Source organism: Crocodylus siamensis, chromosome 7, assembly GCF_052110815.1.
Source record: "Crocodylus siamensis isolate JL-2025a chromosome 7, ASM5211081v1, whole genome shotgun sequence".
In the NCBI taxonomy this organism is placed as follows: Eukaryota; Metazoa; Chordata; order Crocodylia; family Crocodylidae; genus Crocodylus; species Crocodylus siamensis.
In genome coordinates, this window is record NC_143401.1 from 66885697 (window position 1) to 66913509 (window position 27813).

General features: G+C 42.4%; 1 protein-coding gene across 2 annotated transcripts in view; it reads right to left on the reverse strand.

The window, feature by feature from the left end:
- Window positions 1-30: 30 nt before the first annotated feature.
- The window catches only part of PLCE1 (phospholipase C epsilon 1), a 343905-nt gene continuing 316122 nt past the window's right edge, over window positions 31-27813 (reverse strand). For both annotated transcript variants that reach the window (XM_090058651.1, XM_090058650.1), the window contains 10 exons: window positions 26155-26445; window positions 22942-23105; window positions 21832-22093; window positions 20990-21108; window positions 18154-18282; window positions 14361-14573; window positions 11381-11542; window positions 10959-11177; window positions 7283-7495; window positions 31-6282 (listed from right to left, as the gene is read on the reverse strand). In XM_090058651.1, the coding sequence (XP_089914777.1) occupies window positions 7316-7495; window positions 10959-11177; window positions 11381-11542; window positions 14361-14573; window positions 18154-18282; window positions 20990-21108; window positions 21832-22093; window positions 22942-23105; window positions 26155-26445 (1739 nt within the window). In that variant the 3' untranslated portion in view covers window positions 31-6282; window positions 7283-7315. The remainder of the gene's footprint in view (window positions 6283-7282; window positions 7496-10958; window positions 11178-11380; window positions 11543-14360; window positions 14574-18153; window positions 18283-20989; window positions 21109-21831; window positions 22094-22941; window positions 23106-26154; window positions 26446-27813) is intronic.

Here is a 27813-nt window from a genome sequence, read left to right on the forward strand (position 1 = left end):
GGTCCTACTCATGAAAGTCACCCTTTCAGAAGATTTTCCTTTTTTACTGTTGTTTTCTTTCACTGAAATCTTTATGGTATGTGCCGGTCCACTGGAATTCTTCATAGGCTGAAGGGATCCTACCCTATTTTGATGTTTTGGACATTGGTGAACGAAGCATACATTGATACCTTCAATAAACCAGCACCTTGGCAAGGATTCTGGAGAGGCTCAAGGGAAAAATATAAAGCCTTGTGTCTTCAGAGTACTTTCTACTACTGTATTTGATGGCTTAGAACAGAGGTTCCCAAACTGTGGTATGCATAACCCTAGTGGTACACAAGACATCTCTGTGGGGGTACATGGGAGAAATTGTGTAATGGTGGATTTTAATTTTCATTATAATAATAATTGGCATTTAAGGGGTTGAAATATAAAATGTATGCCGGTAGGGGTATGCAGGCAGCTGGTAAATCTGGAAGGGGGTACACAATAAGAAAAAGTTTGGGAACCTCTGGCTTAGAAGCAGCTATGTTTTAAATCATTTTTATGTTAGCTTTTTCCAGATAACATTTACAATACATGAAATAATCTAAAAATGAAAGTCAGTGTTTACAAAGAACTGTTCTGTAACATAGGTCTGTTACAGATGCATTGTGTGATGTGTCCCATTGAGGCACTGTTTTAAATCTGTGCTGTTTTTTTCCCATGTGCCAAACAATCTGTAGTACTTTGGAAGTGTTTCTTTATTTTAGAACCTAATTTGAGGCCTTTAAGTGTTACTGATGTAAATAATAATATATTACTGTGAAATTTTGTAGGAAGCATTTTTTATCACCATGCATTAATTTTCCATCAATGATTCCATATATGATTCTAGATAATACAACACAAATGCACAAAGATTTTATTTTTAAAGTACATTTTTGTGAGTGGCCATAAATTAGACCTTAAAATGTATTTTTTCACCATGTAAACTGTTTGTAGGAGTAGCATTTGTGCAGGGGGTTGGACCAAGATGACCCTTGAGGTTCCTTCAACTGTGATTCTAAAAGGGCCTGTTTAATATGTGGAGCAGCATTGTACAAAGTGTGCTCCATGCACTTTTCACTTTCTGGGTAAAATGCCTCTATCATGTAAGTAGCTCTGATTCTTTAGTTCTTAAATTACTCCAGAATGGTTGTGATTTTAAGTTCTAAAATATTCAGAATGAGCATCCCATTACCAATAATTTTCTTGATTTGGGGAAGCAGAAATAGAAATCGACATCTCAAACCATTTATTCTTCAAACATATACAAATACAAGTTTACTTTTCATATCAGTATAGAGAAAGTAGTCCAGGTGGAAAGTCAGTTTTAAAATACAGCTTTATATAAATTTAAAACTGTATGAAGACTGGCATAAAGTACTTTTCCATTGTCAAAACGCTGATGTATTTTAAAGTAGTAGAATGAAAACAACTGCACAAATAGGAAATCAGTTTGAAATATCCTATATATATATTGGATAGAGAAATATTTACTGCTATTGCATTTATTAATTTATTTTTGCATTTTATTTGTTCACTTCACTAAATATGAAGCACTGTAACACTTGCAAAATATTTATCATGGACAAATGACACTTCACCATCATTACATCTAATGGGCTACCTTGAAAGGAATTTAAATTTTACAGGACTAAAAACAACAAAGTGAAAAACAATAAACATCTGTTGAAGCTCAGCTGCATTGTGAGAGCTAGAGCTAAAATAGTTCACACTAGACACTGCTTCATACAGAAATTAAAAGTTACTGATAATTCTCTTTTAAAAAGCTTAATTGTGAGTTTAAAGAGAATGTAAACCTAAAATGTTTAAAAACTTCCATATTAAAATACTCTATTTTTCCTAATTTGAAAGTGGTCTCTAGAAGCAGGTCACTGTCAAGAGATGGTTAGTAAGATACTCCCAAATAATGTTAGTGGTAATAAAACTACAAACAAAAGTGATCTAGGTTTCCGTATTTAAGAACCTAACACATTTTTGAATTGTCATAATCAAAAAAAGAACTCCATTGAGCGACTGCCCATTTTCTAATCCAATTCTGAAAACAATTGTGTAGCTCTAGAGCCAGGACTTCGAGATACTAATGCTCAGTCCTGGTTATGCATTGATGTTACCACTCAGTATAAATAAAACAAATATATACAAGCATTGGTAGGAAAATAAAATGTTTTAAACTAATTTAATGAGAAATAAAATGCTTTCTTTTACAAAGTAGCAGGGAGTGTGTGGTTTTTCAAATTTGGACTGTGTATGGTAAATCCTGCTGCTATTTGTCAGCTGCATGTTTCTGGGAGGTATATACAGTTCAACCTTGTTATAAATAAAACCCATGAGACTGGGAGGTAAGTTCTTTAAAAGAGGCTGTTCAGTTATAAAAGCATTAGTCAATCTGCTGCATTATCACAATGAAGAATTAGGTTCCTGCTGTTTAAAGGGTCTATTATAATGAGGTTGTGCCGGGTTTACATTTTATTTTTTTTTTTGCAACTGTGCTATAAAAAATGAGTTCCTGTAATTTATAAGAAAGATAAGAATGTATGTGTTTCATTTAAACCCACAGGTTCCATGACCAGGCACCCAGCCTGCAGTGCAGAAGGAGACAGAACCAGAAATGTTTATATGTCATGACATGAATCTTGAGGAAAGAAATCCTCTGGGTAAGCAAGATCAGTTTTACTATTTATCCCACAGCCCAGTGTCAACTCTACTTTTGTATTAATAAAAACATTAAAAAAGCCTCTTTAACACTTAGACACTATCGCTATACAGTCTTTTTAAGGGACTGAATGCTTCCCTCTGATTTCTTCTGTCCAAAAATAAAGAAAACACTGACCAAAAAATGCAGCTGGTGCTGGCTGTTGACTCTTTAAAACCAAACTAAACTACATTTATATACATTAATGAGTGGGAAAAACTGGAAATTACATCAATAGCCTCACAAAAAATATGCATGCCCAAAAAATAAATGCATATTAGTTTTAAATGTATAGGCAAAATATTAGGATGTTCTCCTAGTTGGCATGATTGTGCAGCAGCATAAGTAGCTGTTATTCTTTGGGTGGTTCATGACAATAGTACATGGCTAACTAAACTATCAAAGGAAAGTGTCTTTATTAATAGATCACACTCTACACTTAGCTAGTGTGCGCTAATTGAGAATAGTGCGAATCCATCACTTTTTTAATGGTTACCAGATGATAGGCTAGTATTTTACCTGCTTGTTAAAACCTGGAGAGGGTCACCCTCTTTTTCTAACTCTAGCATCAATGGGAACTGAAAATGTTTGAAACATGCCTGCCCATGGGAGTGGTCTGTCTGCCAGATCTCTAGTAAATTAACAGATGCTTCTCCTAGCCCTGTGCTGACACTAATGATAATATTTCCCAGATCCTGAAGGAAGGAACTAGTCATCTTTGAAAACCAGTTTTCATTGCCATTAGAAATAGGGTTAAAAATCCATTAACCAAATGGAAAAGTGTAAAATCTTTACAGGAAAAAACAGTCATGCTTGAAAAGGCATTTTTCAAACAATAAAGGAAAAAAAGTTAAAAACTGTGTGAAACTGCCACTGTGATAGAAGTGGAAAAAAGACTTAGAAACTCTAAAATAAAAAATCTGACCTCCTTCTGAGTTCTATCCAAAGGTCATATTAAAGTTACAGTACTTAAAACGGTGCAGTCTCTCCTCAATGCTAATGTGACCCCAAGAAAAGGCAAGGTACATATAGAACTATGCATGATTTGTCACATTAGTATTTTACTTGCTCTCAGTCCTGCATTGTACAAATCCTGTGGAGACTGATGTCCCATATATCACACAAGCAGTGGGGCTGATCACTTCAGAATCCAATTTACAAGCATTAGAAGAAGAGGGTAGGGAAGGAAAGCTGTTCGTTTTTATTCATTTTGCCAGTGAACAAATAAGATGCTTCAGATTCTGAAGATGTCACTTAAAATTTTCAAGCATGCTTAAATAACTTAGGAGCCTAAGTTCCATTTTAAAAATAGACATAAGCACCCAGAGGGCAGATTTTAAGGGTATTTTGGCACGTAACAGTGCAGACACTTTTTTTTTTAAATAAAAACCTGAGCAGGTTAGGTACTTAAATCTCATGTAAAGTCACTGACATAGGTTCCTACATTATTCCTGAGACATTTGGAAAAGTTTACCCTTAATCTTCTTCAGTGATTTTAGAGAAGTGGCAAACTAGAGTGGTTTACTTGAAAATATTGCTCATTCCTTAAATTTCAAAATGGAATCAGATACTGGAAGAGGCTTAGCTGGTAGATTACTGCGTTTTTCAGGTGGGCTAATGAGAGATTTAAATCTACCAACAAGCTGTTTGCCAAATAGTGTCTTTCAGTTCTGATGCTTGGTGTTGGAGCCAGTTGCTGAATGGGCTGCCAGGCCAGCAATGAGCAGGTTTGCTTTTTTTTATTTATCCAACTTTTTAAAGACGTTGGAAATGGCCTCAAGGGGGCACTTTCTGCACACGAACAAGGGGAGGGTCACTCCCACATTGGTTTCTGTTGGCATCATGAAGCTTCTCCTTTATGTTTAGAAATGTACTTTGCTTTCTTCTGTTTGACTTTAAATTTCTTGGATTCAGTACCTCTCTTTATCTTGTCTGGATTGTTACAAGATTGCAATCAGGACCTTTTACTCTTCTCCAAATGATAAGTGAACATCTCTTTAACTGCACTACATGTGATCTCCTTAGAAACAGCAGCTTTTTGTGTTAGAGCTGAAGGGCATGTTGAAGGACAGAAGACCTCTGATGCAATGAATGCTCCACATTTCAGTTGATCAGACTGCATGACTTATCTCCCTAGATGCTATTCAGGGACTTGTGTGTGCAGAGCAAGTTAGTCACCACAGTCAGACTGTTAGGATGGATGTTTTAGCTGTGTACAAGTTGGTATGAATTACTGTTAATAACACTTAGCATGCTAATTACTTGCACAAAAGGAAAAGAGACATCCATAGCTAACAACTTACTTAAAATATTGAAAGAATAATATTTCAGCAAATGTACAAAACTTTACAACAGTGTTTCTATGTAAACAAAAACAGCAAGGTTTACATTGAAAAATAAATCCAATAGTCCAGATGTTCTTTATACTCTCTGGGTTTAAGAAGAATTTTTCTTCAATTAAAAAGATACCTTTAGAGAACTGTGCTACTAATGTTACAGATGAACAGTTTTAAATTATTTTTCCATCCATTCCATTATGTTATTAAGAAACAATTTTAGTGTGAACTCGGAAGTGAAATTTTAAGCAATTTTATTTTTCCTGATGCCATTAAATTTGGGTCAGTTTTAGCTACTAAGAGTATAAATTTACTTTTTTTGCTTGAAAAGAAATATTAGAAAAGTGAATAATTTTTCTCTAAGAATTCTTCAATTTTAATAAGTAAGGTAAGATAAATATATTACATAGTGGCACATACCTTGCAACATGAAAATAAATATTCATTTTTATTTTAAACACAGGCCTGGAAAACTAGAAGTTGAATAAAGAAAATATTGTTCCTTGTCAAAGTATCACTACCAGTTAGGTGTATATAGCTGCTATACATTATTATTTCTTGTGAAAGTAAATAATCCATAAATAACTATGAAGTATTTTGTATATATTCATCAAAATTAAATCTGTGATACCACGAAAGTTACAGCATATTAAAATCTTTTTACAGTCACCTAGTACAGTGTTTAACAGGAGCCTTTAGTTAAAAGTGCATTATTTTACTATAATACACAAAACAGAACAGTCTAGTTCTAATTTTCTGCCTTTAGTTTCCCTTGAGGCAATTTACTAAAATATCTTTTGTTCAAAGCCATGTGCTTTACATACAAACAATCCAAAAGCCTGCTTTATCCTCCTCTCCAGACTTTGCAGACAGTGGGGCAGAAAGAAATCTCTTCCAAATGCTGGAGTCTTCCTTCCAAACACTAGAAACAATGTCATGCCACTCTGCATTCCCAGGTCTGCCTCTGGAAGCATAGTCTGGACTAATGACTTAGTGCAGGTAAGGCTGTTGCTGAGTAGTCTAGGCCTCGGGAGTTTCCATCACGTCGACTGCAGAAAGGGGTGTTAATTCAGTAATCAGTGATGTCGGTTCCAGTTATCAAACGAGGGAAAAGGCTTGTGGAAGAAGAGGGAATATGACTGGGATCGCTCTTCATCACTTACTCTGCTTCTCATGGCTTCCATCTGACTTTTTGGTTTTGCCATTCTAAGGCTTTATAATCACCTAAAAAGAGGGCGAGACCACGTGGCATTTTAATTTAAATAAACGTACATAAATACATGCTGTGTACAGTGAGATAATCTTGCAAAGAATTTTGTAAATGAAATGTTGTTGCTTGAAGTTTGACAGCATGACATAGATATAAGCAGGATCTGGATAGCTGGGCATGACTGGAAAGGAAATATGGGAACTTTGATTCCCTTGCAATGGGATTACTAAAAATAGGTTTCTTGTCCATTTATAATCAGTTGCAAATTTAGGAAATCCCTTGGGATTATTGTGGACAGTCCCATGAAAATATCTGGTCGCTGTAAGCCAATGGACAAGTAATCAAAATGAGAAGTTATTCTCAATTGAAACAACAGTAATTTTTTAATGTAATGTTACCTCTTATAACATTACGTGCATAAAAAGGACAGCCTTAGCTACAATTCAGCATTAGGCTATCACAAACAAAGGAAAAGAAATTAAAAGGGAAGAATGTACTCGGAAATAACTGTGGCAAGGAAACAGAAAAGTTCATCTTGATGCTCCTGCTTAATCTGTCCCATAATGCAAAAGAGGATGTTTAAACATTTGCCGGGAAATGCCTTTTAGAGCAGTATGGGAACCCTGGAATTTGCTGGGACAGTGCATTGTAAAGCCAGGCAGCATGCTAAGCAGTCCTGTTTTGGCCTTTTTTTTAAGAACAGATTATTGTTAGACCAATTACTTCACAGATTTTAGGACTATGCAGGTACAGGAGTCAAAGCAGATTTCCTAGCAGTTTTTAATTTATCTTACTTTAAAATCATATTGACTAGATAGCACCACCAGAACATAGAAACGTGGATGGCTATATGCCAGCAGGATGCAACGACCCATAAGATTTTAATGAACTATTTTGATTACTTCTTGTACTTTACTATGGTTTTACTAAGTACCCCTTTGAAAAAAATATGGTACAAATTATGCCTTGAAAATTAAGCGTACAATTAACAAACAAGTAGTAGAGATGTTGTACCTGACTAGAGCATATTGCAGTTAATTGTGGGTGTTATTCCATGATGTCACTAAAGGTCAAACTACATGCAGACTTTTCATCTTTGCTCTGGGTACCATCTGGTGAAGTCTGCAGAGGGGGTGATATGAAACCTCTATACTGCCTACTTGACTTGGTTAACTTCTTAAATTCATTAGCAAATGAAATGCCTTTTCTTCTATCCTCCCGTGCTGCCTGTAAAAAAAACAAAAACAAAACAATTCAAATGTGTCATCTTGCTAGTAGTTCAAGCTGGAAATATAGTTTCAATTTCTTGTGAAAGCAAGTAGCAGCAGTTTTCAAAATAAACGTACAAGAATCACGAGAAAGAACATGCAAGTTTGATATGTTTAGACTAATGACTTGTGCATTATAAGTAACAGATATATTGTATTCAAGCTTTGCTCCTGATATATTTTTTGTCGGACAATGCAGAAGAAATATTAATGTCTGTTGGGGAAAGGGAACTCTAGTTTCTATGCTGTGGCTGCTCCCAGTGTGTAGGTCTCTCTAAGTGGTCTAGATATATCAGCACTGCTACCTTTTTCAGTAGCCAGCAAGTAACGAAATGAAATGTCAGGAACTTGTATTTATCATTGTGAATCTGTCCTTGTCTGAAGTTTATGTTTTACAACAGTAGGAAACCTAGAAAGATGGTGGTGAGAGTTTAAGACTCAGCAGGTCTGTAGAATCCTACTGGGGGGCAAGGCAGCCAGTTGAAAGATAATAAGCATTGAGGTAACCAGCAGGTTTTCAAGTAAGTGATCTCTATTCAGTGAAGTGAATGATGCAAGAAATATTTCATCTTGGAGACTTAGGCTGTAAACAGATGTCCCATTTGAGGTGGTTTTGACCTTAATCAAAACAGCAGTGGCACAGACCTTTGCATGTAGAGCCTTTCCAAGCTGCATTGTTGCTCCTCTGCCAGTAAGCGCCTAGGGAAAGGGCACAGCTTGGCAGGCTTGTTCCTGGAACAAACCGCAATTAAAGCTGCAGTAACTTACAGACGCAGCATTTTTCTCTGGCACACTGCACAGGTGCACAAAGGGGGACAGTGGGTGTGAATGTCTGTAGGATCCTGGCACAGAAGGCTTTTTCCTGGGAGAAATACAACATCTGTTTACAGTCTTTAGGCATTTATAGTGTTATAGTACTTAGGGTCAGAAGGGACCTAAACAGATCATTAGATCCGACTCCCTACCCCGAGCAGGAACAAGTGCTGGGGTCTTAACACCCCAGCCAAATATCTGTCCAGCCTCCTCTTGAAGACCCCCAAGGTAGGGGAGAGCACCACCTCCCTTGGGAGTCCATTCCAGAGCCTGGCAGCACTAACCATAAAGTAATGCCTCCCAATATCCAGCCTGAACCTTCTCTCTAACTATAGGTGTGTTGCTGGTTCCTTCTCCCTAGATGCAGTACCCTGCACTTGTCTGCATTGAATTCCATCCTGTTCTCATCCACCCACCTCTGTAACCTGTCTAGATCTAGCTGGATTCTGTACCCCACCCCTTCAGCGTGCCCACCTCGTCCCACATCTTGGTGTTGTCAGCGAATTTGGGCAGCGTGCCTTCCACACCGACATCCAGATCGCTGATAAAGATGTTGAACAATACAGGCCCCAGAACAACCCTGAAGGACACCACTGCCCACATCCCTCCATGACCTGTCCACCACCACTCTCTGGGTGTGACCATCTAGCCAATTTGTCACCCATCTGACTGTGTAGGCATCAATGCTGCAGTCACCTAGTTTTTTTATGACAATGGGGTGAGAAACAGTGTCAAAGGCCTTGAAGGCTGTTACAACATCCACCTCAGTGCCCACATCCAAGGACTTGGTGACCTGGTCATAAAAGGAAACCAGGTTAGTCAGGCAGGATCTACCCCCAGTGAACCCATGTTGGTTGCCCCTGAGCTCTGGGAGGCGGGGGTGCAAAGGGAAGCTGTGCTAATTAAAAGCACCCCAAGTGTCACGTGTATAAGCGTCCCTGTGCTGAAAAATGTCAGCAGGGTGCTTCGAACTAAAGCTTGTTGAATGAGCTTTAATTTAAAGCACCCTATCACCGTTTTCAGTGCAGGGACACTGATACATGTGACACAAGTCCGCTGGAGCACGGTAATTATTATGGTCCTACAGACTTGATTAATTGAGTCTGCTCTGACACACTGTAATTACAGCATGTTGGAGCAGCCTCCCTGAAAATGTACAGGAGCCCTTAGTGACTTATTTTGTTTGCAGTCCTGCCAGATGAAGAAGTGTCTCCTAGAAGTGCTTGTGTAGCCTTGAATTCTGGAGTTCAGTAGAACATTGAAATGAACATCTGTTAGGACACTTAGCCTCTAGCAGAATCAGGATGGAAAGGTAGCTGACTCGCAGTAGTAGTATTACATGGATAAACATGTAGGCTTTCCCTGTGTGGGAGCTTGCCTGTGAAAACATTCCACGGCAGGAGTTTGCTCATTGTACTGTAATATCATACTAGCCAATTGCCCATCAAGAATGATGGGGGTGGGTGGGCGGGCAGGGATGGAACGCCACCACCCTGTGCTGTCATCCCAGTCCATTCCTGTTGTTGTCTGTCCTGACTGATGGGGGCAGGGGCAGGGACGGAGTGGTGCCACCCAGTGCCCCACAATACCCCTCTCCCTCCCTGCCCATGTCTGGCCCCATGCACCAGAGTGGGAGGACGAGGCCAGCATTGCGCCGCCAGCACAGAGCCGGGGGTGGCAGTGGCACAGTGGCACAGGGTGCTGTTGTGTGCGGCGGCAAGGCTGGATCCACCTTTATCCCCGTGCACCAGAGTGTGGGGGTGAGCCCTAGCGATGCTGGCCTTGCCCACCCACTCTGGCCGCTCAGTCCCCGCTGTCATGGTGGGGGGGACAGAGCTCCACATCTGGCCCCATTCCCCTCAGCTGCATCAGGTCCAGGCCCGCTCCCCCCTCCCTCCTTTGAGTCTGCTACTGTTCTCCTCACATGTGCCTTGCCTTCCCATGAATGATTGGGGGGGTGGGGCTGGAGCACCACCACCCACCACACCACTCCTCTGCCATCTCCCAGAGGTGGGGGGGGGAGTTTGCATCGCCATCCCCTCTGCCCCTCTCCACACTCTCTCACTGCCACCTCCAGGGAGCAGGGGCGGGGCGGGGGAGGGCAGGGCCTCGCCCCTCTGTCTGCTCTGTCACTTTGCCTCAGGCCAAGGGGGAGGGTGGTGGGTGAGGCCATCTGCTTCATCGCTGCCATTATGGCGGCACAGTGCCACTGCTGCCTCCTGTCCCAAATGCTCTTGGAGTACTCTGATCAGTTGATTCAGACAGCCCATCAGAGTGTAAACACAGTGTTACTGACAGACAGACCGATTAAGGCTTTTGTAATATTACAATGGGTAAAATATTCAGCCTTCCATTCCCACTCTGTCTTTTCAGTAGCTTGGAATGACCAATTCTGCAGTTAAGGGGGGATTCTTTCTGATGAGTTACATAATTTAACCATGTCGTATGTACAGAAATGAAGCAGAATCAACTTTATATTTTCAGGATGAAACAAAACATGATCTGACCTCTCACCATGTGCCTTTTGATTGGCAAATAACATATGTCCTTTCTCAGATGTTGCTCACATGCCACTTCTGTATTTTACAGAAGGGTTTTTAATCATTTACCTGAACCTGTTCTTTCAACTTCAGGATAAATTTCCCTGCTCCCTTCCACTTGCTCTGAGCCTGGAACACACACTCTTGATCAGAGAGAATCCTCTGAGATGGTTTAGGTGTTGAAGACTTTTTGTTTGTTGGCTCTTTTGTCACCTCTTCCAAGAGGACATAGTCATTTGGGTTGGGATTGTTCAGAATGCTGTAGGAATACTTGGCTTTGCATAGAGTCTGTTTAAAAAAAAAAAGGAAAGCAAAACATAAGGAACTCAGTGTGTTTACTGGGCAGATTCCCAGAAATGAGGGACCTTCAATGAAGATCTAGCCCAGTTACTATGAAAAAACCCGCTTTTTGTATGAAACCAAACTTATGTACACGGACAGGGAACCTTTACTGACTGGAAACAGAAGAAGCAGGAAGACATATTTCATACCTGTTGTATGACATCTTGAGCTGTGCTAAATCTGGGGGTTTTGATGACAGTGCGAGGTTGCTCTGGGGAAACATCGTGCACTTGAACAAAGAAACTATCATCCTCAGAGCTGATATTTGCTTCTTCTTTTTCCTCTTGAAAGAAGTTTCTCTCATTCAAATTCTGCATTAAAATGTGAAGAGAAGGAAAAAATCAGAAATGTGCGAGGTCAGAAAAGTACCAATGGTTGAATTTAGAGGAGGTTCTTATCACATCCTGGGAATTCAGATTTTGCTGTTTCTATGGCTGCATTTCAGTAAACACAATTGTTCTGTATAAACATTGGCCAAGTTAATACTCGCAGTGTGCATTTCTGAAACCTGTAGTGCTGTGCAGAACCAGGAATGGGCAGAGGACCAGAAAGATGGCTTGGGGTATTTTTTTTTTATGTATGTTCTTCCAGCTAAATGTTTAATTTGTACAGTTGCCAGGGAGAAAGGAAGGTGCTGTGAGCCTTTTTGTTCCCTGGTACCTTTGTAGATGCTTTGTTTCTAGTTCTGAGACTGCAAGTTAGCTGGTAAGCAGTCTTAAAGAGAGAACAGCTGGTTGGGGAAAGAGCCAGAGCCATTTCCTTATCCCTAAGGCTCACATGAGTCAGCGCCCCAACTGGAAATTTTCTCCAGGCAGTTCTTCATGTACTTCCATTGCCTAAAGCAGAGACTGCTATGCTTTGGTGTTTTCTAGAACAAAATCCTCAGCTGATCCTAGATGGCTTTTAACTTATGTTGTTAGGGAAAAAAAGAGCTTGAGCTTTGTATGAAGAGCAGCTGAACAAATATGGAATTACTAGCCAACTGCCCATCAAGAATGATGGGGGGGGAGCGGGCAGGGACAGAGCCCTGGGTCCTCCCCATCTGGGCCGGCTCCCCCTTTGTCCTGCTGCTTGGGGTCCAGACCCAAGGGTGGAGAGAAGCTGGGGTGGCAGTGGCGGGAGGAGCAGGCTTGGGGAAGAGTGGGCCCAGGCCCGATAGGGGGAGAAGGCTCACTCCTCCCCTCACAGCTGCCCCCCCCAAGTGGCCTGGCCTTTCCCTTCCTCACCTGGCCCCACCATCAGTGCCAATGCCACGGCACATCTGCTCCTCCCCCCCGTGGGGGAAGGGGTGGGGGAGGAGTGGGCCCGGGCCCGAGGGGGAGAGGAGGCCCACTCCTTCCCTCCCCTGGCTGCTGCCGTAACCACATTGGGTCGGGCCCACAGTTCCCCTTGCTTGGGCCCACTCCCCCCCACCTCCACTCCATACTGGGCCTGGGCCTTCTCCCCCCTGCACTGGGCCTGGGCACACTCTCCTCCTCCCCACCTTGGGCCTGGGTCCACTCCCCCCCCCCCCCCACATTACCTGCAGGGAGTGGGGGAGGTGAAGCCAGCCCTGCTGGCCTTGCCCCCCCTTTATGTCCACTCGGTTGTCGCCACCTCCAGGGAGGGGGCGATTCCCTGTCAAGAATGATGGGGGGCGGCGGGGAGGGGGTGGGGATGGAGCCCTGGGCCCCCTCCTCCTTCCCTCCTGCTGCTTGGGGTCTGGACCTGCTTCCCGCCAGAGCGGTTGGGGGAAGGGAGGAGCAGGCCCAGGCCCAGTGCGGGGCAGGATCGGGCCTGAGGGTGGGAAGAAGCCAGGCTGCTGCAGGCCCACTAAGGGATGGGAGGAGTAGGCTTGGGGCCAATGTGGGGGAAGGGGGTGAGGAAGGAGTGGTCCTGGGCCCAAGGCGGGGGAGGAGGCCCACTCCTTCCCTTCCCCAGCTGCTGCAGCTGCATCGGGCCAGGCCAGCTGTTCCCCCCACTGCTTGGGCCTGTTCCCACCCCTGTGTTGGGCCCTGGCCCACTGCCCTCCCCACCGCGTTGGGCTTGGGCCTGCTCCCCCCACACATGTTTCCTGCAGAGGGCAGGGCGGGGAGAGGCGAAGCCAGCCCTGCTGGCCTCAACCCCTCCCCTTCCGTCCACCACCTCCAAGGAGCAGGGGGGAAGGAGGGGGACGAGGCCAGTGCAGCTGGCCACCCCCCTACCCCCCTCCTCGCTCCATCACCTGTGTCCCCTCCATCATGGCAGCAGTCTGCCTTCTGTGAGAACACTGTCAGCCAGTCAGAGCGTGAATAAAGTGTTATGGACAGACAGACAGACAAAGGCATTTATAATATTAGAATTCCCACAAGCTAATTTATACCTAGCAAAATTGAAATTGGACTGGTTGGAAGGTTTTGACATCTTGCTTCATCTTTCATTGGTCCATACAGACATCTTGGGTACATTGATATTTAGACGCACAGTGTAAGTTTACATGTTCAAATTAAATTAGTTCTGCTGAATGCTTAGCAGAACTTACTTTTCAAAATAAGGAAACTTCACTACAGCCCTTTAATTTTTTTTACCTCCAAGTCCATATGTTAGCATGTATTGGAAGATGTCTCATGAATATTTTACCAGCACTGAAACTGGTAAAATACTTCTTCCTAACCCTTTCCCTCTGCTGTCAGCACTGACAATTCCACCTGCCTCCTCATTGCTGAGGTGCTTAGTCTGAAGCTAACTTCCACATTAAATGAGAGCGCCTGCTGCCTCCGTGCTGTATACACCATTCTTCTATTCTAGTCAGTATGATATTCATTTGTGCTCTTTTCTTTCTCTACAGTTACATCCATCACATTACATTGTAGATTGCCTTGTACAACAAGAACCCAATGCTGATCAGGTACTATTGTTATAATGAAAAAGATACAATATTGCATTTAAGGCCAGCAGGTTTGTGTGAAAGCAAACTGGTTTTATGTGGGTGCATTAAATGGGAAGCTGGTGAATCATAACTGTTCAGCTGTTGCATTGATTTTCAATTTTGTACATAACAATGGGATTAACTTCCAGTTATCAGAACAGATATCGTGCTCCTTTTGTCCTTCTTCAGGTCATCATTTTTAGCTACATGTGTAACTGATAGTTTTCACAGAAGAGACTTACTTCCTCTCGGGTTTTGAAAAGAATTCTTCCAACGTATCCTTCTTCAGGGAACCAACTATTTAAAATCTGTACTAGCACTTCCTCAGGACCAATAATTCTCTGGAATGGTGGTTTCTTGCAGTCACTCTTTTCTTTAGATATAAATGATTTTTCCTCCATCAAAAAATAGTCTGCTGCACATAATGATTCGGTGCCCTTTGTGGAAGCCACGATCTGAGACAGAACCAGAACACACAGCAATTTGAATACTAAACATAAACACTATTCAGTAGTTATGAATGAATCTGCATAGAACACACTTTATCAACCACTTGTTCAATAACATTGACATACACAAGCATTTCTGATGTGCTGTTTATTACTCTGTGCTCTTATTCTAGAGTAATGTATCATTCTTTTAGACTAAGTAATTCAGTTATTACAGACAAAGCAATACTGTTTAAGCTTATTTCTGTGCATTTTGGCTGGCCAGACAATCTATTCAAAATCCCAGAACAGTACAGTTTTTTCCCACTGCTAGAATAACAACCCCTGATGAGTTAATGGGTTTTAGGTTTTTCTACTCATGAACTTAGCCCTCTAACTTCTTTTCTGTATTTCTATGATGTTCTTGCATAAACAATTACACAGAAAAGCTTTGCCCTTGTAACAAGGGCAACCAGCTTAGCCAGTCATTTGGAAAGATTTTTTTTTCTTATATCTGTGGACCAAACATTGAAATACTAATAGAGAATATGCTTCCTGAGCAAGTAGTCAGCACCAGAGAAGAACCCTTGCATTTAACAGTTCAACTTTTAACATTGTTCAGTTGCTGACAGGTGACTAACTTCTTTTTGTAGTTCTCAAGCTGACTTAGTCAAGCAATAGTGTACAGTAATCTCAGACGAGATGCTATGGGGGAAGGACTGGAAGATAGGACAATAGTGTTTGTTACATCAAAGCTTGTAGTACTTGAGTTTACCATTAACTATTAACATTTGCAACAAACTGAAAGAGCGATGTGACGTTTTGACTGAAGGTTGCCAAAGCGTCAGCCATCCTGTTGCGTACTTTGAAAATGGGCTGAGAGAGGTGAACAAAATAATTATGCAGTGAGCCAGATCTTGGCTTCTATTATACCTGCTTTGCCTCACTGGCAGCAGGAAGGCACAGCTGATTCTTCTGACATAAGTGTGACTAAGTTGTGTAGCTGTTGAACACCACTCTATTGCAAGCCTTTGATGTCTGTGTTAACAGAAAAGTTTCTCTGTGCTCCTGCAATTCTGTTCCAGACCAAAACAGTGCTCTGTTTCTGAAGACCAGAAAAAATACCCTACACTATGCAGATCAGTCATTCCAGAACATAGAACCTTATCTATGGTTAATATGCATCTTTGGTGAATATGCTTTAATGTATGCACATGTAGATGCCGGCCTATTCCCACTTACTGCACAGTAAATTGAAGCCGCTGTACATGCAAGTGTAGACAAGCCCTGTGTAAACTATAAGTTATGGAGATAGCTATGCAAATAGAAATATATTGCAAAACCTTCAATTATGAAAAATGGCCAGGGTTCATCATTATGAGGGGAACTAGCCTCATTTTTCTGTCTCACCTGAAAGAGGAAGCTCCAGGAGCAAGCTACTATATTCCACATTCTAGGGTTGTGCGAAGCTTCAGTTCCTGATTCAATTCGGCAGAGATTTGGCCCAATTAAGTGGCTGAATCTCCGAATCGAATCGGGAGACCCTTTACTCTCTCCAAACTGAATTGGAACCCTCCGAATTGATTCGGAGAGATTCAGATATAGACACAGTTTTAAATGTTTTTTCTACATACCTTGAGGTACTAGGTGGCTTGTGAATGCTGCAATGCTGGGGCAGATGGAGTGTTCCACAGGAGCACGGGGGGGGCTCCCTAGTACGCTCAACAACAGACCCAGAAGTGGACCAGAAGCACTTCTGATTTACTTCCTGCGCCCTCCCAGCTTGGCAACTGGTGTCTTGTGGTTCAGGGTCGGGGGAAGGCCCCTCCACAGCTGATTGCCGAGCTGGGGGGTGTGTGGGGGGGGGCTCCCCCAGAGTGCTCCATGGTGGACCCAAGAGTGGAACGGAAGTACTTCCGGGTTCACCACCGAGCATGCTGGGGGGCCCCTATGCTCCTGTTGGATGCTCCATCTGCCCCAGCATCACAGTGTTCAGGAGCTGCACCTGGTACTTTGAGGTATGTAGAAAAAACATTTAAAGCTGTGTCTATGTTTGAATCAACAAATCAACACTATTTCTGATTTGGGCCGAATCTGAATTGAATAGGGCCCATTTCACACACCCCTACCACATACGGCTCAACATCAACTCAAGAAGAGCAACTAGAGAAACACCAATCAATCACCATCATTCCTACAACTCTCTGTGTTCCTGCTAAGTAAGGGGTGGGCAGTTATTTCTGCTGGAGCACCAGTTACTAAGTTTTGGCAAGCCCCCCGGTCACCATTTGTGACTGCAGTTCCTGTCCCCTAACCCTTTGGCCCAGAAGTCCCTCCCCTTGACCCCAAAAGTACTCCTTTCAGCAAGGGGTTTTGTCATCTCAGAACCAGAAAAATACCATGTTATATTTTAAAGGGCAAACATCTAAATCATTCATTTTTGTCCTGGTTTACATGTGTCCATGTAGTGTACATAGAGGTGAGTGTATGTAATAGCTTAAAATTAAGTCTTACTCCTATATATTGTGTGGGGTGTGAGGGAAGGTCTGGGTGTGTTTGTGCGGGGTGAATATGGGGAGTGTGGGTGTGGGGTAAGGGAGCATGTTGGGTTTATGTGTGGACATGAGGGGTGTGGGTGGGTATGGGGTTGGTGGGGGGAGGGTGGCTAGGGTGTGGGGGGGGGGATCTGCGTATATGGCAGTGCAAGGGGGGGTGTGGGTGCATGTGTATGGTGAGGTGTGCATGTGGGACTCCACCCTACAAACACACACACACACACACTCCCTTCCTATACCCTCCTGCCCCCCAAGGTACCGGTGTATGCTCCCCGGTCCAGCGATAAAATCAGGAGCCATGTGATGCTACAGCAGTGCAGGGGCAGCAAGCAGGAAAATAGCTGGGGTGGGGCGGGGCTGGGTTGCTGCATCCTGTAAGTTCTCCCTGGGTTTTATTGCCCCTGGCTTCTGTCATCTTTGACAGGCAACCAGGAACAGATAAATATTAATTTTCTAGTTTTTGTAATGACCCTGAAGGCCATATTTTGCCCGCCCCTGCTCTAAGTGAAGACCAAGCTCAGTTCTACCCTTGTTGAGCTTGTAGGGTAAGGTAGCATGGCAATGAGAAAAATCTCATCATGATCTTTGCAAAAGCTCTTATACCAAATCTGTACAAAACCATGAAAGATAGGAGGAGATCTTTGAAGAATTTAATTTGTTAATACCTGAAATGTTCTCATGTGGAATTTCTAATTTAACTAAATAACCACATGCAACTCCAAATAATTTTAGTAAACTGTTTATTAAACTAACTAATGCAGATTGCAGACTGCAACAAGAAATGTTACTGAACTGCATTTCAAAATTAAAATGTCATTCACCAGAGCCCGGGTATTGGAAAGCTTCACTGATGGTCTAGGTATAGAAGGTATTTAATTCCTTGGGGAAAAGACTTACAAAAAAATTTGTTATCTCTGAAATAGCAAGAAAAATATCGGTAACAATTTTACTGCATGCAGTGATTCTAATTATAAGCATGTTAGATTGTGATCAGCATGCAACTGGACGCTGTAGATTCTGGTGAATATATAAGGCACGTTGAGCAAACTTACTTGGTGAAGAAGCTGTGCTGCTGTGGTCCCTCCACTTACATTAAAAACAGTAAAAGGCTCTGGGCCTAGAATCCCATGAATTGTAACCTTGTATGTCATTGAAGCTCTCCTCTCCTCTGTGTCAAACAGCTGTTCAAAAGACATTTTGACCAATTTTATTCAATTGTTTTTAAAATATTGGTTTATACAGACAATGAAAACCCAGTCTATAGGAGAACCTGCACAGGGAGTTTTCTGATTAGTACAAGACTCCTAATCTATGCATTAAAAGAACCTGCAAACTGGGGCTGGAAGTTGAAAACAGAAAAAGTTGAATAGGAAATAAGGCAAATATGTTTAACAGTGGGGGTAGCTAGACAGTGGAAGAGATTCCCCAGGGATTTGGTAGATTTTCCATTACTTGATGTGTGTTTTCTGGCTGAATCCAGAATTTACTGGATGAAGTTGTATTGGTTTAAGCTGCAGACCATATTCCCTGTTTAATGTTTGCTGCCTGTCAGATATGCATTACTTGACAAACTGAAGATGTTAGGCAGCAGCAAACAGATTAATAAGCATTTTAAAATAAATACAAATCAATTTAGAAATCCAGTGCTCCAGCCTGCCATATATTAACTGTATCACAGCTTGTACCCAGTTCAGAAACAAGTTCTGTCACAGTGGTGGAATCAGAAGACAGAGTAGTGGGGGCCACCCTTTTTGGTAGGTGTATCACAAGTTAAGCCCTGTGTCTTCCCCAAATGCCACTTAGATCCTGGATCTGTTGCTCTGCCTGCCCCACTCCCTGATCTGCCATGTGCCCCATACATAGGCTGCGCATGCCACTTGTGGCACATGTGCCCTAGCCTGGTCACCCCTCACTTAAATCACTTCTGGTCTCTAATAAACTGCTTCTTATACATTTGTGAGGAAACAGGCAGGCACTGGACAACCTAGTCAGGATAGAATGCAATCAGATTTAAGGATCAAACTAAATTTTACGTGTAATACCACCTTTAAGTTACAACTAGTGAAACATATAGCATAAGGAGCAATTGCTAGATATGCACTAAGGTCAAGATTTTTTTTTGGTCAGTTTAGGCACTTAAGCTGCAAATAGACACACTTTCAAAAGCATTTAGGTACATAAATCCTATGGAATCAGTGGGGATTAGACACGTAGGACAGAATTTTCCTGCAAAATGTGTAAGTGATGCAGGGTTTTTTTTTTAGAGTCAAAGTCCCCCAGCAGCCACACACCAGAGCCTGAACTGCACGTACATAGCTAAATGTCTTCTGCAACTGCAATCCTGCCCTATACAACTAAATGAGTCCCTACTGTGTGTGCTTGGAAGTGATTCAGTACTGTACCCAAGACACCCAAGTTTCTGCTACTGAAGGCAAACAAAAATGACAGCCATTCACTAGTTGACAGATGGGCGTCTGTGTATCCCACCTTTTGCCCAACAACCTAGTAGTTAGAGCACCCACCCAGGACAAAGCCAATCTGGGAAAGCCAGGTTCTAGCTTCACCTGCACTTGTGGGGATTTGACTTTCGATTGCCCACACTAAAAAATAACAGCCTAATCACCAGGCCACACTCAACAGCATGCCTGTGGTGAGGCTAAGAGGGAACAGAAGGTGAATACATTATATAGCCTAGGCATGTGACTCAGGGAGCCAGCTTCTCACATGAACCTTTGCTTCCATGATTGTACATTTTCCATTATGGTGTTGCTGGGCAAGCATATATGGAACTGGGGCAAAGAGCAACCTTCACATGCTTGAACTTCCCCCTGCTCAAGCTGATGGAGGTGGGCAAACCAAGGACTGGGGAACTATTTGTTTTCAGATCACCTTGGGCCCTCCAGGCTAGAGTCTTTTCCCACTTGCACTGAAGTAACTCCACTGGGATAGTGCCTGCTCTCGTGACTGAAATACAAGTTAGACTAGTGCATATGCTGGCATGACTGTAGGTACCAGTGGCTGTGTTGCATTTGGCATTAAGGAGTCATTGGGTAAAAATGCATAACCAGCCTTGGAAACAGGCTAGAACCCTCACCTCCTTCCCCTTCCAGGGCAAGGCCCTTTAAGTTAGGCTTTGGCTTGCATGCTCACTGTCTGGACTCATGACTCTTGCTCTTGGCTGCCCAGTGGACCAGCTTCAGTTGAAACAACTGTCTCTACCCACAAGTTGGAAGTTTGGGCATTATGCTAGGATATCAGAAAGGTGGGTGCAAAGACATTTGCCCTGGGCAAGTGTACTAACTGCTAGGCAATATGCAGGATGAGTCTTACGTTGGCATCTTTGACATATAGCTGCCCGCCCAAATAATACAAAGTCCTGCTAAGATACGTATGCTTTATGCAATCAGAGAAGTAGGCTTCTGAGCAGCTGGACACTTTGTTTTAGCACAAGCTAATATTCCCCACTGGAATAAATGGAGCAGCACATGAATACCTGAGGATCTGTCTCTTGGAGGTTATGGTGGGAGGGTGTTGAAGTGCTAGCCATTGAAATGAATGACAGAACCGGGCACCTGACCCACATGGGGCGGACAAAGTAGACTTTACTTCCAGGGGTGCACAAGCTATGTACTTTTAGTACCTATTTAAAAGTAGCAGGGAACTACAAAGGTAGATAGGGGTCACTGCATCAGGACCTTATCAGGCCTTGTCCCTCATAGTTGAAATGATAGGATTTAACCCTTAGGTGTTTCTGGAAAGCCCATCAAATGCGCATTTCCAATTTTAGTTGTCTAAACAATAGTTCTAATTGTCCACATACCATCATAAACAATTACTCATTAGGAATACATGAACAAATACACCTGATATCTACAAAAGATAAATTACCAAGGAGGCAGGCATAGCATTTCCAGAGGAATGTTCTTCCATCCTCCGACTGTTTACAAACAAACTTGAGATTTCTAAGGCTTCATTATGCAGATTTCGCAGCTGAACATGTCTATATCCTGAAGAATATACAATTGGGACAGCAACAAACACTGGTCAACCTTACTGTATTAGAGCAGGATACATGATTAGTGAGCTGAAAACATGAATGTTCAAGCATTTGGTATTGGAGCTCTATCATAACTCTCACAGTAATCTGCCCTGTGCCTGCTGGGAGGGCAGCCTATAAATCAAATAGTGCTGCATTACAATTCCCATGGGATGCCCATCAGGCAGTGGTGAGGCACTGAAACACCCTTTTCAACTGTTAGTCCTTGTGGTGTGTTCAAAATACATTCACACACACAGGCACAAAATGCACTGCAGCTGTAGACAGGACTGCAGTGTTTACTTTGGTCCAGGGCGATGGATGAATGTCCCTAGGCATGTAAAGATCGCTTTGAACGGCTTGAGAGTTATGTTGCATCACTAATCCATTTAAATGTGTTTTAAAATATTTGCTTCTGTAAAGGAAGTCCTGTGTAACATGAAATTACTGTGGCAGCCTCAGCACCTTCCCTTTCATCCTCCTTTCAAGCACACCTATGGAACACAGAGCACAGCAAGGCCGTCCCTCTGCCTTGGTTGGTCCTATTTGCTGCAGCAGCCCCTTGGGACAATGGGCAGCCTGCATACGTATATATGAACCAGCTGGCAGCAGCACTGAACATGATCTGTGCTGAGCACCTGCAGCTTGCTCAACATCTGGTCACTGTGTACGAAGTGGGCGCAAAGTGCATTACCTCTTTTCAGAGCCTTGAGCGGAATGATTCTTTGAGCAGTTACAGCTGAGCTATTGTTTTCCACAACTGCAAATCGAAGAAGGACTAGATCCTCGAAGTGAACTCGGAAGAGAAACTGTTCATTCCACATAGGGTTGAGAGTATTACGATGAATGGGTTTAGTGCGGAAATGGCAGCTATCCAAAGGCATCCCAAGTACATCAACTTCAATGCAGGGACTTCCTGTACTGTTGCTTGGACAAACGTTCTGTCCAGACACAATCTGCAGCCAGGAAGTACACAAAGTAACCACTGAGTGGGGTCTTTTTTATGTTACATTTTCATATGAAAGGGATCACCGGCTAGTGTGGGACACACTGAGCTACCTGCAACACTGCTTATGCTCTCTAAGTGCCAAAACAATGTTAGAAGCAGAAAATCTTAACCCCAATAGAGTTGCTAGGGTAACCTTCCTCTCTGAAAAATATACCATGAATCAGGCATGGTACTGTGCAAAGTAAATGAAATTTGATCCAGAAAGAATGAATGTGTAGTCTAGAAAAATAGGATCAAATTTTCCTCTCATTTATTTCAGGATAATGCTACCACCTTCAACAATATTGCTCTGATGTAAATGGTGTCCTAGGGGTCTCCTATGCTTTTGTGAAACATTCCAACAAAGGCATTATTTTCAGAACAGGTTCTGGCATAGCAGCTGCTAAATAGTATTGCCCAATTCTGGTTTTTAAAAAAAAATTATTTAGGTAGTGGGCTGGTGGGGGTGGGTTGTTCATTTACTTCCATTTTCTCCCACTGCTCGGTACAAACATGTATAAAGTCTTTTCAGTATAGGGGAAACAAAACTCTGAAAATACCTAAGTACCTGTGTAACTTTAAGGGATCGTCCCACTCTAAATGCTTTCAGGTTGGCGCCCCAATTGATGACAGCATAGGGGAAACAGTGGAAAAACTAACATTCCCACCCTAATAATGTTGATCATAATTATGACAAATAACTGTTATGGGTACACTAAGTATGGTGGTCAAGTTGGCAGCCTCCCTTTAAAGCTGTAGTTACACAATGCCTAATTTCTATATTGGACTTTTAAAAATTTCTTTAAAAGAACTTACTGTTAAAGCGTAGATTGCTGGCTCCACATTATCCAGATCACGTTCTAAAGGACAAAACTGCTGGCACATTGAACAGTTCTTATCCCACAGAACAGGAGCTTTCAAAACATATCCACAGCCACCGTTAGCCTCAAACATTGCTGCATTAAGTTGCAGGGGGAGATCTGCAAAAGGAAAACAGCCATAATTGAACAGTAAAGTCCAGTGGAAAGCTAATAAAATTACTATTTTAAACATTTTTCAATTCTGCAATTGCTTGCTTAGCTGTTTTTGTGCATTTTCTAGTGTTTGCCTTATTCAGGGCCTTGCCACACCTATTCACAGTATTTAGAAAGTTCTCTGAGATTTGAACTAACCAGCAGCTGAGAGGGGGTGTGGGTAGCAGGGGCCCCCGACACTCCATGGGATTCTGGGGTATAGGTTGTAGCCGTGTTGGGTCTAAGGACATAGGCAGACAAGGTTCTTTGGGTAAATCTGATATCTTCTATTAGACCAACTCAAATAGTTGAAAAAAATTCTTCTTAGCAAGCTTTCTGGTATAAATACCCTTCATCAGGCTTAGGAAGCATCTGCAGTTAGAGCACACACCAGCTGTGGATGCTTCCTCAGCCTGATAAATGGTATTTATACCCAAAAGCTTGCTAAGAATTTTTCCAGCTACTTAAGTTGGTCTAACAAAAGGTATCAGATTTACCCAAAAAACCTTGTCTGTCCATGGGATTCTGACATTCCATGTCCAGTCTCTTCTTCCTCTCTCCCCATCTCAGTAAAGGGGGGTGTGTGGCTCTGACAATGGCCTTCAAGTCAGCAGGTGGCAAACTCAGCTCTGGGTCTGGTACTGCTGCGGATTCCAACAGGGACCTGATTGTGCCTGGGACTTGGAGCAGGCCTTGAAAGCTGCACAGCTTGCAGGCTTGCCTGCCTGTTCTCCCTGCTTCCTACTTGCAGCCCTAACCAAAAGGGAAACACTTCGAAGTATTTCAATATACCTTATTATATTAAGGGGTACTATTAGCCAGTGGGCCAGGCCCGTGGAAGCATTTCAAAGGTGTCTAAAACCTTTTGTCATATCTGCCCCTACTCCTGAAGTCCTCTTTTACATAAGGATAGATTGTCATTAGCCCTACCTTGATTGCACTCAGGAATAAAAGAAGGTAAGTTCCCTTACAACCCTTCTACTGACCATGAGTTTTACACAGATCACTGATCTGCACACTGAGCACTCTGTAGTATCTGTTCACTCCTGCAAACAAGTACACAAAGGGTACAACTACACATGCAATTAATGCTATATGGGTTTACTGTGCATGAATTTACTGTACAGTAAACCAGCCCTGGGTAGGCATTTAGATGTGTGCTACTGCGCAGTAACTATGGCGTGGCTAATTTGCTACCTGCATTTGCAGCCTTTGACTACCTGAAGGGTGGTGCCAAGAGGATAGTGCTAAATTGTTCTCAGTGGTGGCAGCTGACAGAACAAGGAGCAACAGTCTCAAGTTGCAACAAGAGAAGTTTAGGTTAGATATTAGGAAGAATTTTCTTGCTAGAAGGGTAGTAAAACACTGAGACAAGTTACCCAGGGAGGTTGTGGAATCTTCATCCTTTCAAGGTTTTTAAGACCTGGCTAGACGAAGCCTTGGTTAGGATGATCTAGTTGGGGATGGTCCTGCTTTGAGCAGGTGGTTGGACTAGATGACCTCCTGAAGTCCCTGCCAACCCTAATTTTTTATGATTCTTGCACATCTGTACAGTCCTTTTTGTGCCAAGAGAAAGGCTGTTCTCTCAGCATGTACTGAACATCTGTACGTGGCCAGAGACACGTAATAACTGCCCAAGTGTACATATTAACCCCATGGTAAATGGAAAATAAGCTGTGATAACTTACCTTTCTTTCACTGAGGGCTAAGCTATATGGCATAGCTTCCACTTACCATAGGTAGGAGGATAAATACAGGCAATTCCCATGGGGCAGCTGATGCATAGTAGGGCTGTGCAAAGCTTCAGTCCCTGATTCGATTCAGTGGAGATTCGGCTCAATTTGGTGGCCGAATCTCTGAATCTGAATCAAATCAGAGGACCCTTTAATCTCTGCAAATCAAATCAGAAATCTCTGAATCGATTCAGAGAGATTCGGAAAGATGCGGCAATTCAGACATAGATGCAGCTTTAAATGTTTTTTTATACATACCTCTAGGTAGCAGGCGGCTCATGAGTGCTGCAGTGCTGGGGCACATGGAGTGTCCCACAGAAGCAAGGGGGACTCCCCAGCGTGCTCGGCAGCAGACCCAGAAGTGGACCTGAAGCACTTCCGGGTACACCGAGGAGCGCACTGGGGGCCCTCCCTGCACCCTCCCTCAGCACAGCAACTGGTGCCTCCTGGGTCTGGGGAGGAACCCAGGGTCACCCCACAGCTGATCACTGAGCATGTGGAAGGCCCCCCGCACACCTGTGGGACGTTCCATGCGGCCCAGCATCGCAGTGTCCACAAGCTGTGCTGGTTCCTGGAGATATGTAGAAGAAACTTTTAAAGCGGTGTCTGTGTCTGAATCACTGATTCCCCAAACCAGCATTGAATCTTCAGATTTGGATTCAACCTAATTGAATCAGGGACAATGATCTGAATCAACAAATCAAATCACTGTCCCTGATTGGGGTCAAATCCAAATCAAAGTCAATTAGGGCCTGCTTCGCACATCCCTAATGCCTAGTAAAATCCCTGCCTCTTTATCTTACAATTAATTATTCTGTGTCCCTAGTCTTATGCAACTCCTCTCATGCGGGTGTCCTTTATATAGTATCATGCACATATATATTTACTCAAACCTTCAATTCTGTCAAACCACAATCTAGGTTACAAATGTGTATTTTTTCTATTTATAACTGGCTGTATTGCAAGTGTTGTATCTCTCCCTATAAATCTATGAACGCAGACAATCGTAGTAAGTAAAGGAACATGGTAAATACAAATCCATAATTAAGGGAGGACTTATAATGGTTTTTAATGGTTATTAATAATGGTTTTATATATAATGGTTATTTACAATAGTTATATGATAACTATAACAATGGGTTTTTTTATATATATATATATACACACACACACACACACACATACACACCCCCCCCTGTTATTAATAACCATTAAAAACATTAATAACCATCATAAGTTATGCAAAACAAGCCAGTATACATGAAAAATTACTCTACCCATACCATCTGTTTGGTAGTTAAGTGCCACTAGTTGTATTCCATGGAGCCAGAAGATAAGAGGATGCGGATTTGATGAGTCAATGCGTGTGGCAGCAGGGTATGTTCTCAACAGCTGAAAGGCAGTGTGCTGAATCAGTTTCTGAGAATACCGTCTGCACAGCCGTTTGGCAGCATTCTCATTCAATGAGGAGATATGATAACATTTAGGTGTCCTTATGATTGCACTGAGAGAAGTTGTAGGGTTGAATGAAGGGGAACAAGGTTCTTCCCAGGTCTGCCGCACATCAAAAGGACCTGAAAAATAAACATTACATTCAAATTACAGCTGTAGATCCAAAGTCTCCAAAAAACAATGTATGTGTATATTTTGGACAGGGTAAAAATGATCTCTGAGATGAGTTTGACACTCCTGCTTTAAGGCTACTCTGATATGTTGGAATTCCAGTGCATCATAGTAGATTCAATTAAGCTTTTGTTCAAGCACCCCCACTGCCATTTTTAAGCTCAGGGATGCTGATATAGGAGACACAGTGGCGCTTTAATTAAAGCAGCTCTCAGAGCTGCTTTAATCAAAGTGCTGTCCCCCGCTCTCAACTGAGCATGTGTAAAAGTGCCCATAACAATTAAATACTAAGACTGAAGACAGGTGTAACTTTTTAACCATTTTAAAAGGGGAGGGGAGTTGCCAATCAGGGTGCACACCAGCAATTATATTATTATGTTGGCATGTTCCTATAGTGACACCACAGTGAGGCAAACTGCTATAAATTTTACCCTGGATGAAACAGGGTTAATGTTCCAATGGCTTTGCTACATTTGTATCACTATGTAAGTATGTAGATGTAGCAGTTTATACCAGTATCATTTGATACTTATACAAATTATTATACCTGTCTCTACCCTAAATGATACTGTGACCAGGCAGATATTAGTAGTTATTTTATTTAAGATATATTTGAATATCATTCACTTACATGAATGAAACAACATATTTAATGTGATAATAGAGAATGGCTGAGCAGTTTAAAATGAGTCTCGTTTCCTAATCCACTGCTAGGAAACTTTACAATACTGTGAGTTACTTACAATACAGTTATTAGTTAAAAGGAAAAAAATGTTAACTATTTTTAAGGATATTATGCTACTATGCTTTTTTTCAAAACCTTAATATGGTTTCAGCAAAAGATGAAAGGTCAAATATAATTGGCTGATTTATCACCTTTCCAGAGTACATGTGGTCAGCATAGGTGCCAAGAGCTAAACCTATATATGGTATTAAATAGGATAAGTTCCTCAATCCTAAATGTAGATCCTGGCAAGGGGGTGGTATCTCTCGTCTCACGTTCACTCTGGAAGCCCACTTTTAGAGAGCTCAAAGGTCACAGTGTAGAAGCTGGGGAGTTTAGATGCTCCATGGTTAGGCAACATCTGAGCAGAGGTTTCATGGTCATAACTTTTGGCTTGGACAGAATTTAATTCTCTGTTCAAATCTAGTTCCATAGGCCACTTTTACCTTTGAAAATGTCTCATATAATTTAAAGTGAGGTATCAAAATTCAGCCCACAGTCCATATGCAACCCTCAAAGCCCTATCATTTGGCTTACTCTTCTGTCTGCAGAACATGGACTGGATCTGGAGCAAGTGGTAGGGGGCTGGATCTGG